The sequence below is a fragment of the Zeus faber genome (assembly GCF_960531495.2).
Source record: "Zeus faber genome assembly, chromosome: 8".
Lineage (NCBI taxonomy): Eukaryota > Metazoa > Chordata > Actinopteri > Zeiformes > Zeidae > Zeus > Zeus faber.
The window spans coordinates 24099878-24115165 of NC_137195.1; the positions used below are offsets into that span (position 1 = coordinate 24099878).

The window sequence follows — 15288 nt, forward strand, 5'->3', positions numbered from 1 at the left end:
ATACCAGATTGTATTGTCATCAACCTGCCAACCAAAGCCACTATTTTTCTCTCCCCAATTGATGAACGAAAATTGGCCCCCAAAAACTGTGGCCATTCAGCCTCGGTTATGGGGTCCTTTGGCAACTTCCATTTTATTACATCTACTTACAGTTTGCCTCCAGCTGCCATTGGTGACTCGAATCTAGACTGTAATGCTGTTGAAGTAAAGCAATATATAAGCTACTGTTCATGCATGCCCACGCAGAAACAAAGTAATCTGAATGGTTAATATTTGACCAATAAGGTCACTGGCACCCAAAGCGCCAGTCTGTACTGGACCCAAACAATAGGTCTCAAGACATGTTTCTGATGGTTCCTGACCACCACATGTAAAGTTTTGTCTGTGGATAGTAGGGTGTCCTGGAAGTTGGAGGGGCTATACCTTACAAAATTGAAAATCCTCTCACCTCTATCTTGCTGACTCATTGTCTTCCAGTATATCAGACCCTCCAGAGAAAAGTGTCTTCAATAAGACTAAAATATATATAAACATGTGGCAGTACAGAATACTTGGCAGCATCTCAAATAGCTACTGAGGTGGCTGATCTGAAAAATTACTTTTAGAGAGACCCTGTCGTACATGATGGGGAAGCGTGACTGGTGTTGGTGCTCACTAGGCTCAATCTCTCTGAGGAATACTCTCTACCTTCCAGCAGATGTTCTTTTCAAGCCGCCTGTGAGAAGCGCGAGAAGACAGACATGAGAGAAGGGCATTGCGGCGTGGAACTGAGAAGGGGTGACATAATAAAGGGGGGTTGCAGAGATGACAGAGGGAGGGGTGAAGAAACGAGAGGACGGGGAGGTTAAAGTCGTCAAAGGGAAAGTGGGAGAGCAAAAAGTGGTGAGGAGAAATGGGGAAAAGGAGGGAAGCTGAGAGAGGAAGAGGAGCATAGAGAAGAAGATGAGTGGATGAGCAAAGGAGGAGAGGAGAAGGCAAGAGAGACAGGGAATCTGAGACGGAACTCAAAGAGGAGGGACAGGTTTTTTCAGTGTTGTTACTTGAAGTGAACTTGATTTATTTTCGGGATAGAAAAGACACACCGATCAGCCACAACATTAAAACCACTGACAGGTGAAGTGAATAACATTGCTCATCTAGTTCTAATTGCGCCTGTCAAGGGGTGGGATATATTAGGCAGCAAGTGAACAGAACCCAGCACAGTTCTTGAAGTTGATGTGTTGGAAGCAAGAAAAATGGTCAAGCGTAAGGATCTGAGTAACTTTGACAAGGGCCAAATTATGATGGATAGACGACTGGGTCAGAGCGTCTCCAAAACAGCAGGTAGTGTGGGGTGTTTCTGGTATGCAGTGGTTAGTACCTACCAAAGGTGGTGCAAGGAAGGACAACCGGTGAACCTGCGACAGGTCATGGGCAGCCAAGGCTCATTGATGCGCAAAGGGAGCGAAAGCTAACCCGTCTGGTACAATCCCACAGAAGAGCTACTGTAGCACAAATTGCTGAAAAAGTTCATGCTGCTATGATAGAAAGGTGTCAGAACACACAGAGCATAACAGCTTGCTGCGTATGGGGCTGTGTAGCTGCAGACCAGTCAGTGCCCATGCTGACCCCTGTCCACCACCTAAAGCTCCTACAATGGGCACGTGAGTGTCAGAACTGAACCATGGAGCAATGGAAAAAGGTGGCCTGGTCTGATGAATCACGTTTTCTTTTACTTCATGTGAATGGTGCGTGTTAGGGTCCGGGGTGCTGGAACAACAAGCATGATCCATCGAGGCCCCACCTCGCAACTTACAGGACTTAAAGGATCTGCTGCTAACGTCTTGCTGCCAGATACCACAGGAAACCTTCAAAAGTCTTGGAGTCCATGCCTCGACGAGTCACAGCTGTTTTGGCGGCACAAGGGTGACCTACACCATATAAGTGGTTATTAGTGGTGCTTTTAATGTTGTGGCTGAGCTGTATATGTCCCTAACTGTCAGACGTCATTGGAGCTGCTCTCGGAAGCTTTCATGTAAACTATGGGGTCATTGTTTGCATTTTTGACCCTACATAGTGTTAGCCTTAGGGCTGATGCTATACAGTTACACTCTGAGGCTTTTATGTAAACTATGAGGTAATTTTTGGACTTCATGACCCTATATTGTGCCCTATATTGTATATTGGGTCCTCCCGCAATCGCTTCTAACAGCAGCCTCCACAGTCCTTTTTTCAGCTAAACATCAACTTCATTGACTTACTGTAACTCAAAAACATATTTCTGGCTACCTGCAACTAACCTTTTTGTTATTGTACTACAAAGTCCTTTTATGAGATAGTTACATAGTATATTTCAACATTCACAAATGTTACAAACACAACCACCCAACTTGTGCAATAACTGCGCAATATGTTTTAATAATACTGTAATAACATTGTAGACATGTAATAATGCCGTAATTACGTAGTAACAATTAATAACCACTATTTCATTGTTATGCATACCTGTGTTATTGTATACATATCTATTCGTCCCGTACAGAGTATAGTCTATATTTTTACCCACACTCATACCAGCAACCACTGCCACTTAAAAAAAAAGAAAGAAAGATCTTGGTCCTCCACATCGTGACAACACAAGTGACTGGTACAAACATACAAACGTTATAAATAAAGGTTTTCCAAGACCCCAGTATCAGTCTGAATACGACCAAATACACATGCACTGATGTGGAGAGACAGATTAAACCTCTGACACGACTTTACTGTGATTTACCAACGTTGATTAAAACCGATTTATGTGCGGATTTGCAGGGGAAGGGGTTGAACGGGAGGAGGAGGAGGATGATGAAGAAGAGGCACACTTCTTCAGGAAGTGTGCCTCTTCCTGTTTTATTATCATTTTTTCGTTCCTCTGCCCCCCCTCCCATAAGGCCTCGCTAAGTCGGCGAGGGGGGTGAAAAGTCTTAAAAAATCCTAAATTACAGTTGGGACTAAAGAACGAGGCAGAGCGGGGAGATAATACAGGAAAGCGGTGGAGATAAAGGGGAAAGAGAGGAATGGAGGACTTATGTGGGAGATGAGATAAAGGCCTCTAAACGCTCAGAGGCCGGAAGTTCAACCGTCTAGGGCGGAGCAAAGCGTCCGTGCCAAAGAAAAGACTTTGAAATGCACTGGTTCCCTGATGCGACTTTTAAAGGACATCTTCCGTCCGCTTGTTTGGCTTTTTCAGCGGAAATGCGACTTTAAAGGAAACATTTTGGTCATTTTGTGGGACCGCCATGACCACCTGTTCTGTAAACTCACGATAACATCACATTTAGTGTTTGTGCGACGGCACACAGGCACACACAAACAGATACACCATACTAGACACACACTCCACCACAGGCTCTTGACCTGAAAAAGACATTGAATGGCGGTGAAGGTTTCTCTCGCTCCTCGTTTTAGATCAGGCTCAAGCTGCTGATACGAGAAAAAGGCCGTGAAATGTCAGCGCCCTCCGCCAATCTGCACCACGAGCAGTTTGTTATTTTCTTTTTAATTTCCCTTCCGTAATTCTCCTCCTTGAATCTTTTACGGGTTTGCCGTGACACCGGCCGAAATCCAAACAATTAATTCCCCCTTTTTCAGCCACGACCACAAAATCGAACCGGTCCACGCAGCCGAAAATGCAGTGAAGGGAATACTAATAGCTTTTTGTTCTGGACGACATGCTTCATTTGATCAGTCTGTCGTGTCCTGTGGTTTGGGGTTGGAAATTAGATGGTTTTCTTTTCAATTACCGTAAAGCACGTAACGGTTTTGCGTTTTGAGTTCCAAGGTTTGGGCTGTCACAGGGCTGTCTATTGTTTCCAGCTTGTAGAAAGGTATTACTTTCCTTTTTACCTCCTCCGTCACTGTCGATTTTTTAAAAGGGCTCATTTGTGGGTATATTGTCCCAGTATCTTTGAAGCCTCTTTCCTCCACTGCCAGCCCCCTTCCAGGAGCCTCTCTGGCTCTGGCCCTCTCAATACAAAACAACATCCCCAACGGAACACACACACACACACACACACACACACACCACACACACACACACACACTCCCTCATTACAGAACACTAGGGACCACACATCTGGCCCCCGCGCACACACACACACACACACATACACACACACACACACACACACACTTCCACTCTCCTTTTACAGGCACTGGTTCTATTTTTAACTGGGAGGGGTCTCCCCCTAACCCCATTTTTTTAATGGAGGAGGAGAAGATTCATCACATTTATTTTCTTCCCGCTACAGGTCACAGCAGGGTGAATGAAAGAAAAACCAAAATGAAAACATCTCTGCCCAGTAGAAACTTGAGGCTGGATCAGGAGTGAAGCAGCTCCATATTATACAATCTTTCTTTCACATATTGACCATATTTGTCTGTAAAGTAACCCCAAAAGGAGCTCAAGAGTCGAGTGTTACTATCAATAACCGTGTACTCACTGTTGCGCCTCCCACTTCTGGGAGAAACACGGCGAGTTCACAGTCTCCAAACATGGTGGAATCCCAGCATGGGGGCGGGGGCAGGAGAATGTTTAGCAAATCTACATCGCTCCTAGCCTTCAAGTCGCCCATGATTAAAAGTTAACTCCCGCGTCAACAACGTTGAGAACATGGCTTCACCCGTCACTCACGCGCAATTCTATTCAAATTATTCAAACCAGTGAGGAAAACAAATCATGCGTGTAACAATGTTATTAAAGGCGAACAATACATTTTCTTTTCTTTTTTTGTGATAAATGCAGTATTTGATGGGCTTTCTTTTTTGGATAAATGAAAAAACTCTGTGAATGTGTGAGCGAATTAAATGAAACGCTGGCATTTCTGGATTGCTCTACGGTCTTCTCTCGCCGATAAAGCGGCTGGTCCCTTTTGCCTCATTTGGCCTTCTTCTATTTAGTATATCTGTTTCAGGCCGAGAACAGACAAAAGAAAAACCCTGGAACTATTCATCTGCCTCTTAAAATGCAGACAAATAGATATATTCTACATTTGTAAAACCCTTATTCTCAGTAACTGTTGGCCAGACGTCTTGGTTCTTCGCTTGACACTTGGCTCCAATTTCTCATCTTTTTTTTTTTTTCCAGGCGGTCAAAGGTGTGTGCTCTTAAACTTCTTCTTCTTCTTCTTCCAGACAGGTGGAGCTGCATTCCCCCAACGCCCGACACACGGTGGTCCTGCGTTGTCCGGACCAGGCGTCCGGCCTGGCCTGGTTCTCCGCCCTGCATTCCGTCACCTCGGTGCTCACGCAGGTGCGTGCCGCAGTTAGGACAACATATGTACATTTATATGACACTCTGGTTCTGTGGAATACTCCACTCTGAGTCGCAGTTAGCGGCAGTCAGAGGTGAGTTATTTCAGAATGATGACCAGCAACCACTTCCCCACCTGGTTTCACGTCCCTCGTATCACTCCACCTACATGCTTGTGGCGCTTCATTGAAACTACAATGACTTGAAGACATGAATTTGGATATATCCAATTTCACATTAATAACAGTAAATAGGTTCGTCATATGTAGGTTGACGTTTTTTTTTGTGGGGTGAGTAGTTTGCTATGTCATTACAGTGTTGGCTACGTTGCTGTGGACTATTTTTCTTCACGGAAGCTTTTAAACTAGGCATGCTGCTTATAAAATAATCTTAAACCAATATTTTGTCTCAATGTATTCTCTCACCTAGTAAGTAGCTGTGTAATAAGCAGGATAATATGCAGCAAGTCATTATCCTAAAATAACCCCCGGCAGGTGACCCCTATCACTATAAGGCGGTGCTTCATTATCGCTTACATACTATACGTCCATTGCTTAGGAGCTCACAATTATAATTCATAAATTGATAGACAAAATGTTGTCTCTTTGCCAGCGAGCCCTGGCAGAGGTCATCAAGAACACCACCTGGACAGGGATCGCCGGCAGCAAAGAGATGCGACATCTAGGATGGCTGGCAGGAAAGGTGGGTGCATCTACAGACGCGTGCGTGTGCGTGTGTGTGATTCTTAAGAAATCTTTGGAAGAATATCATAAATTCCCATTCCCGGAATTCTTGAAAGTGCGTGATATCCTGGCCCAGGTTTCCAAGTGTGTGTGTGTTGGAAAAGTCCTCGGTATGATCTGAAGTGATTGAAAAAAGACACACACACACACACATATTCTTACACTTGCCCATAATTGAGCCTATAGGAATGCTGTGCAGCACTGTTACTTAGCAACATATGCTGATAATGTTAAACAGGTGACCCATGACCCTCTAAATCCTAGGCACGTAATTGGCTGGAACGGGACTTCAAAGAGAGGCTTTGGATTCTGTGGCCGGGCTGTAGATAAGCCCTTGTAATGAGAATAGACTATTGTAAAATGAAGTGTGTGTGCATGCGTGCGTGCGTGTGTGTGTGTGCGTGCGTGCGTGCGTGTGTGTGCGTTAGGCACTATCTTCTTCTCCACAGATTAAGAAAAGGAGGTTAGATTATTGTGAATTCTTTAACTCAAACTGTGGCAGTTTCCACGTGTCCAAAAATGGGTTTCAGGAGGAGAAGGTATTGCGTGGCGGTGGTTGATTTGTTTCTTGCCATGCCGACTCGTAGACGGAGAGCGAGAAGCAGCGCTGGAAGCCTGTGCTGGTGGTGGTGACGGAGAAAGACCTGCTGCTGTACGGTAGCCTACCGAGGGGCAGGGAGGCCTGGCAAAGCCCCGCACACACCTACCCGCTGTTGGCCACACGGTAGGGCTACTCAAACACCGTCACGCCCTATGAAAACACACCTTTAACACATGGTGCCACACAGGTTACTGTAAAGAGACATATTTCTAGGTTCATTGAAAACACACAGCCTGTTTACATAAGGCAAATAACACTAACACCAAGGATTTCTTTGGAGGGCTTTAACGTTATAGAAAAAGGATTTTATATATATATATATATATATATATATATATATATATATATATATATATATATACATTTAAAAAACAACTATTTGAATATACTTACGGCAGTGTGTATTTGAGAACACTATGTTTTTTGTCGTTATTAGTATCAACAGTGATTTTAATAGCACCTATTCTCGATAAAAAAATAAAAATAAATAAAAGAAATTTAAAATAAGCACTCACTGTGAACAACAATAAAGCGGCCATGTTCTATTTGCATGTCGTCTGATCAAAGCTTCCGAAAGTCAAGCGACCTAGGACCTCTAGGAAATGTAGGACTGTTTGGCCATCTTCAATATGAACGTTCTTCTCCTCCGGGGTCGTTCCAACCATTTATGTTATTTTCCCGTGTTTATGGCCGAGACGTTCGCCGCGGCTCGTAACATTCCTCTCCGCATGCCTACTTTACTATGTGCATATAAACATCCACTACGCGGAAGAAACGCACGCCACTCACAATGCTAACACCAGCTAGCGGTGGAATCGTGTGACTTGAAGGGATGAATGCGGCTCTGTCCAGTTTCACTTTGATAAGAGTAGATGTGGGGCGATGTTTGTTTTTGTTGGTTTGTTTTTTTTTTTGAATAGTTTTCTACTTTCTTAGCTACGTCTACAGTTCTTGGTTATTTTGCGATAATGAGCGGCTGGCTACACATTATCCCTTACATATTGCTTATTTATTATTAGGTGTATACATTAGCTTTAGCTTATGCGGTGCTATTGTGCAAATAGTTATTTTGCCTGATATTCAGTGGTGGAAAAAGAACTCGAAAGCCACACTTAAATGAAGTGTGAAGTGTGGCTCATTAGAGTACGACTTGAATAAGTCTTAAAGTATATTTACTGATTAGATCAGATTCAACTCTGATGTTATGATGTTGATGTTTGATGACCTTGATGTTAAATGTACTTAAGTATCAAAAGTACAAGTCAATGCTGTGGAGGAAAAAAATGACAGACTTGTTTTTTTGTTTTTTTTTTCAGTAAAACGCATCTTTAAATCTGACGAAATAAAAACATTTGTTGTAAATACGTCCACGGGTGTGTCTCCATCAGCCGTAGCGGGTGCAGGTGGAGCAGCAGCATCGCTGGAGGAGGCCGGCACTGTGGGCGTGGCTCTCCCAACGCGCTGCTCTAGTTGTGGCTCTCTGGGACGCGCCTGTGCTAGTTCAGAAGCAACGTTGCCAAAACGGAACTGAGCACGGGGCAGGGTTGCCAGGTCTCCCTGACAAACCCCGGCCACCCCTCAACCCGCGGACAAGACAACAACCCGCTTCTAGGCTTAAAAAGGAAAACCGCAGACCTGGCAACTCTGAATACGGGCTCGAGGGTGTTGATATGAGCTGATATGAGCCTTGATTCGCTCACGTGAACCTCATGATAACTGCTTTCACCATCATCCCAAGTTTTCCTCCGATTTTATTTTGTGTCGAGGAACAAAGTTGTTCAAGGGAAATGTAATGGAGTAAAAGGTATGGTTAAGTACTATTGGTTTTTGGGACTGAGTGTAGCCAAGTCAAAGTAAAAGGCGACAAGATTCAAGAGGTTTATTTGTCACATACATATACATACTTTCATACATGATATAATAACTCAACTTAAGTAAAGTACAGATACTCTCCAAAAATACTTAAGTACATTAACAAGGTATTTTTAGGGTGGTGGTGACTCAGGTATTTACAGTGCATTTGTGACCGTGCGTGCCTCCAGACTGGTCCATTCGGGCCCCGAGCGGGGGTCCCCGCGCGGCAGCGCTGAACTGTCCTTCGCCACCCGGACCGGGACCCGGCTGGGCATCGAGGCTCACATGTTCCGGGCCGAGACCACCAAGGACCTGTCGCTCTGGACCCGGCACATCGTCACCGGTTGCCACGCGTCCGCCGAGATGATCAAGGAAGTCAGCACCAGTGAGTGCTGAGGAGATGTCGCACACGCAGACACAACACACACACACACACACACACACACACACACACACACACACACACACACACACACACGTGCGCAGGCACACACGCACACACACACACACACACGACGCAGGGGTTTCAGTCAGCCATATGGAAGACATGGCCAAAGTAACTTTTTATGGAATGGAAGTACCCAGGATTGAAGTGTGTGTGTGTGTGTGTGTGTGTGTGTGTGTGTGTGTGTGTGTGTGTGTGTGTGTGTGTGTGTGTGTGTGTGTGTGTGTGTGTGTGTGTGTGTGTGTGTGTGTGTGTGTGTGTGTGTGTGTGGTCTTCAATCTTTGGGTAGTGGCAGTCCTGGGGATTTTTGAAAGTATGTGCCTTCTCTCAATCCCCTCCTTTTTTACGTTCTCTCTCTTTTCAGTCTCTCTCTCTCTCTCTCTCTCTGAGCACAGAATGTTCTGGGAAACTCCGTTTCCTGTTCTTTCCCAAGGGTCCCTCCATCTCCATCTCTAATTACATTGTCCCGGGCTTCGCTTAGCGTCAGGACTCTGGAGTTTGAAAACAGGTGGCGGTGTGCCGTCGCCGCTAAGCGTCCAGGCTTTAATATTTCATCCGCCCCTCCGGAAGCCGCATTGACATATTTCATAGTTCTGGCTTGGGGAAAAAAAAAGAAAAATCGTGAACCCCCCCTTGTCAGGAACTCAAGATGCCGACGTGTCAACTATTTTTTACAAAGCCGCAGAACTATCCGTCCTCAAATGGCCTGCTATGGTTTCCGCCATCATTGGTCACCATGGCAACAAGACATTTCCTCTCACTCCATTTCTCACTCTCTCTCTCTCTCTCTCTTTTTCTCTCTCGCTCTCTTGCTCTCTCTGCGTGATTATATGAAATCCTTCAGGTAAAGGTAGTAAAGCTTCTACCAGGCCCGGGGGATGTGGAAGAAATTGAAGGTAATCAACGATCAACAACTTTATTCAAGATTCAAGAACTTTATTGGTCACGTGCAGAATGATAAAACGATGTGATAACGACATGCGAATCGCGGGATTTGATACTTTATCGAGACGCGCGCGCGCGCGCACACACACACACACACAGGTGACAATATCCACCCATGAATTGAAATTACCGTGGTAAGGAATTCCGCTGCGGTTCACTATGTTGAACTCCAGGTGTGTTGTGGTATCAAGTACAATATTACTCTTGTAGCGCAATTGAAAGTGTTCAATATGTATTCTTCATATCAGGTCATATCTCCTCCATTAGTCAAATATTCCCTCAGATATTATCGCCCGGGCCTAATTTCACCTCATTAAAAAGTCTCTGGGAAAATGAAACAATACACATTTAATCTATTTATAATCATTCCCCAACGATGCTGCCAGTCCTTTGGATCTGCTTTGTCAATGAGCAGTAATTCAAGGTCATGCTATTTTGGTTTTACGGAGTTGGTTGATCTCAGAGGGTCGTGCATGTACGTTCATGTGTGTCTATATGTGTTGGGGGGATTGTAGCTCAATTTTCCTCCTGAAATCTTTTTTTTTTTTTTTTTTTTTTTTTTTTTGTCATGTTTTTCTCTCTAATACCCCACATTCCCTGGTCTGGTTTGTTCCTGCCTCAACGCACTCCTGACAATTGGAGTGGGACGAGGCGCCGGCAAGGGTTGTTTATATTCCGCTGCTTCAGCTGTTGTTCTGCAGAACAAAACACTCGATGGCATCGCACTAGATAAACAGGGAGGGAGGACCATCTACATTTTCTATTTATTTATTTATTTTTAAATGACACCTTGCACAGTTCTATTTTTAAATGAAAGCCTCTTAGGAGAGTTTCCAACTTGGGGATTTCAAACTTTAAAACATGTTATGTGCTCATTCGGTGTGTGTATTAAAGTACTGCATCTGCATAAGCTTCAGCGACAGGTCATCCTGACACAAGTCATTTATTTAAATTCAGGAGGTCGAAATTGTTCGATTGTTTCCTCAGCTAGTGTGTCCGCAATTCTCATATAAGCTGCTTAAATCAGGGATTCTCAACCTTTTTCATATCAAGGACCTTCAATTTGATACAAATTCAGCCACGGGCCGCTATTTGATAAGGGAAAAGTTTTTATTGCTAGATATGATTTAGTCCAAACTTCCAGACGTCTATACTTACAGTTAAGGAGACAACTGTGAAACTAGGATAGAAACAGTGGCACTAACGTCTTGCCAATGAAACAATGATGAAGTTTAACCAGTAATAATTTGGCTGGGGTACCACTTGGAACCTCTAGAAGGACCCCTGGGGTGTCCCCAGACCGTGGGTTTAGAACCACCGGCCTAAACACCAGCTCAAATGATCTTCTAACTCCTCAATGCGGCACCGCCCACCCATGCATGCTTTTGTCTCCCAGGCTGTTCCAGCGCCCCTTCCCTCGGTAGCGGCTACCGCAGCAGAACCGCACCAGTTCTCTTCCTGATATTTTTTGCGACGGTAAACATGATACTCACCTCCCGCTCGGCGGCGGTGTTTCCTCCCAGCCTGCACAAGATGGGCGATTTCCAACGGGTTTCACTGCGCCACGTGACGTCGACGGTTTCTCTGCTCGGCAAAGGCCGGTTCCACCGCTAGACGTCACACATCAGAGTTTATATTTTACCACAGGAATGCCACGGTACGTCACGTTAACAACATATTTGTTGGCTTAACGACAGCCTTTAGATGAATCCATAGACCAGGGAGAGATTTAGAGGAGCGGCTAACAACACACATTCGTCTTTACTGTCCTTTTGTATTTCCTTCTGTAGGAAATGTAACCGATTTACTGAAACTTTTTCCAATAGCATTCTGAGCCGAGAAAGACGTTATCAAACGCTCGTCGCCCTGGCGCTCCTCCATGCATATGCATTGAACGGAGGATCAATAGGTACCGATAATGGCAGGAGAAAAAAAGTCGGGTGATACATTCCCCTGGGTTGACTGGTGTTCACGCAAATTGCCAGGGTCGGCGTTCTGTCTGAAAATCTCTCAACCTTTTCTGACATTGTCGTCCTCATGTCCTACAACGCCATCCTGTTGTTTTTTAAATCACCAGGGGTCTGTTTGGTGACGCCAAATGTATTCATTTAGTGAGCAGTAATGACCCAGTTAGGAGTTGCATTGGTTCTAAATTCAAAATGTCTTTTTTCCATTTCTAATTGAGTGTCCTTGAACTCAGCCGAATTTTGTAGCGTCCTGGTCAAAACTGTGACCAGGAGGCCAGAGGGACGGAACATACGATACATAAATATTCGTGATATCTGATCTGGATAAAGCCCGGCGCATATTATCAGATCCTGTGTTGACCAGAGATGTGTGATTAGATATTAAAAAGAGAAGACCGTAGAACACCCAATCTAGGAGCAGTTATTGTAGATCACACTCGAGGCATTTTGTCCAGACACCGTGACTCCCATATCTGCAGTCGGCTCGCGATAAAGACCAGACGGGTCCCGTTTATTAAAAAGAACAGTGACGGCACGAGGAGCGTGGAACAGCGGGGGGGAAGCCGAGGTGTCTCGCTTTAAGAGCCATAAAACAGACGAACGGATTTTGATCTCAGCAGGATGAAGAGAGGAGACGGGGTCTTCTGTAATTGGGGAAAGTAGCGGCGTGTGAAGAGCCGAGGACAGAAAGGGAAAGGAGCTGAAACTGTACTAATGAGGAGGAGGAGGAGGTGGAGGTGGTGGAGGAGGGACGTTGGACGACCTATCTCGTTTGACAGCATTTAACCCGTCATTGGCGGAAGGAAGGCCGTCTCGCTGATAACGGTCATGTTTATTTTGGCAGCCGTTAATGACGGCGAACCCAAACAGAGACAAACGATGCTTTCCTTGAGTCAATGTCGCATTAATCTGGGTTGCGATCGGTTCAGACCCTTTGTCAGCAAACTCTGTAGTCGTGTCCTTGAGCAAGGCATGTCATTTCAGTCAGTAACAAGGGGTTGCTGTTGCGGGGCAGGGAGGTATTTCAGGGTTTTGTTTCTCATGGATGGCTTTGTGTAAACTTTGATAATGGGTCCCAAAATAATTTGTTGATAAAGGAGGAATTTCCTGAGAAGAGAACATCGATCACTTGAAAAAGATGATGATGATGATGATGATAAGCTTAAAGGTCAGATTTGCTGTTTTTTAACCCAGGCCTGGGTTCCCGTCATTTATAGCTATTCATAGCACCGCCTCACTGAACGCTTTATTATTTAGAAGTTTACCACTCTGCTGCAGCTTCTCACTGTCGGTAAATGCAGTCCAATGGGGAAAATGTTTCAGCCTTGAAAAAAAAACAAAAAACTAGGAAACTCACATTACAATTATATATTTTTTTGCGTATTACTTTTAGCAATTGCTGCAGTTCACCCAAAGCATAACGTTGGCTACAGCAGGTTTCCAGGAGGAAGCGGCACAACTTCATGTTTCTAGTCTCTCACATTAGCATGGATCTAGCCAAAAAAAGCTGATTTGTGGTTTGAAAAGAGCCAATAAAACCCGGGAAAACCTCATAAAAATGGAATCCATGGAAATATTGAGGTGATCGGTTCATGAGATATTATTTGATATTATTATTCAAAGCCAATCGGGCTTTGGACGTTTGGGCTCATTTTGGGCTAATCCGAATCCTGCAGGTTGTCTCTACCGGGGGCAGGAGTGCCGGCTGGTGGTCCACTACGAGCAGGGCTTCTCCGTGCTGGCCGAGCCCGAGGCCAGGGAGGGTGAGAACGGTGAAGAGAGAGGAGCTCGGACCCCGAGCCCACCCCGAGCGCTGCTGTCCTACCCGTTCGACAAGCTCCGGATGTCCTCAGACGACGGGATCCGCATGCTGGTCCTCGACTTCGGAGGCAAGGAGGGCGAGATTGTGAGTGTTTTTTTCAATTATTATTATTTTTGAACCGCATTCTTTTTTGGTTTACAATAATGATAATTTTATCATTGTAATTCTAATGTTTTTTAAATTTAAATATTTCTACCAAGAGTTAAATGAAATTATTATTGTGCATTTTGATATCCCAATACGAATACGAGAACTGATCTCTCGACCACTCAGAGGACGAATCACACACCTTGTAGGGAAACGGAGCCAAAGTTTGTTGCAAAATCACCATGACGACAGACTTTTGAACACCATTCCAAAAGATAGAGAGAGAGGTGGGCCCCGTGGACACTTGAAATGGGGGCATTGCATAGCATGAATTACATGCTTTTCACTTTTTATGCCTTTAATTGTTTTACAGTCCGTGCAATTGTTTTCATTTGTTTTTCATTTTCTCGCTTTTTTAATGTGAAGCACTCTGAGCTGCATTTCAGGGAAGGTGCTATGTGTGAATAAAATGTATTATTGTTGTTGCTATCGATCAGAATTAGGCGAATTCGCATCCTTTGACCTCTAACTTTATTTGTGCGGGATAAAGTTGTGGGAGTCTCTGCGCACAGGTAGGGGTTTAGGGAGGGAGACAGACTCCTTTCTTGCCGTGGCGCGCCAACATGGCGAGAGTTTTTATTGGACAGAGGAACAAAAGGCTCGCAGGCCAGAAGTATAACTGATAATGATGATGATCATTTCTGGCACAGGAGGAATGGCGTTCCGCTCTGGCCGCTGGTCGGCTGACGAGCCTGTGCGCCGATCCCCTCTGCAAGACAGACAAACATTAAGAAATCTCTATGCCTCGTGTCCGACCAGTCCGCGCCGCACGGGCAGCTTCAAGGCAGCTTGGCGGCCACGGGAAAGGAAACCGTGCCGCCGTCTGCAGCCAGTGCTTGACCACGCCCCTTGGTCCGCCACTAAAGTACTGTGTATTAAATTTGTCAGCATAAATTCAGGCATTAATGCAAAAAAGATTCTGAGGGGAAAAGTCAGAACATTTTGGTACATCGTTTTTTTCAGGTGGCCGTAATTTTCTTCCGTGGGCTACAATTTAAACTAAACTAAGCATAGACAAATATATGATTTATTTGTTATCACACGACTTGGCAATCAGGAACATATTTGATGATGCGAATCTAAAGCCGCTTTGCCACTTTCACTGAAAGCTGTGAATCCACTGGCAATGTTCCATATTGCCATAATGTGGGAACAGGATCTGATTTCATTATTCCATAAAAGTTGTTCCATAAATATCCCCACTCTCGACCTAGTATCGTTTGAGGGAAAATACAGGTACGGCTGTGAATGGAAGTGTGTGCGAATGGAAGCAGCAACATTGCCGCGACAAGCACCTTAAGTAGGCGTGGAGCCGAATCCAAATACCGGCTAAGCACAAATAGTGTGTTTTTTATTTTATACAAGTATTTCAAAAGTTATTTGTTTTCGGGAAGAAAAAAAACCATTTGAAAAATGGCGAGTCCGATCCGAACAGTGGCGCTTGGCCGCAAAGATGAAAAACTGAAACACGTCCAGCTCCTACAGGGACAGG

The 15288-nt window shown here is 44.7% G+C and overlaps 1 protein-coding gene across 1 annotated transcript in view; it reads left to right on the forward strand.

Moving 5' to 3' along the window:
* The window catches only part of sntb1 (syntrophin, basic 1), a 44242-nt gene that overhangs the window by 25917 nt on the left and 3037 nt on the right, over window positions 1-15288 (forward strand). The window contains exons 3-7 of the mRNA XM_080006186.1: window positions 5155-5272; window positions 5885-5974; window positions 6603-6739; window positions 8659-8855; window positions 13504-13733. Of these exons, the coding sequence (XP_079862312.1) occupies window positions 5155-5272; window positions 5885-5974; window positions 6603-6739; window positions 8659-8855; window positions 13504-13733 (772 nt within the window). The remainder of the gene's footprint in view (window positions 1-5154; window positions 5273-5884; window positions 5975-6602; window positions 6740-8658; window positions 8856-13503; window positions 13734-15288) is intronic.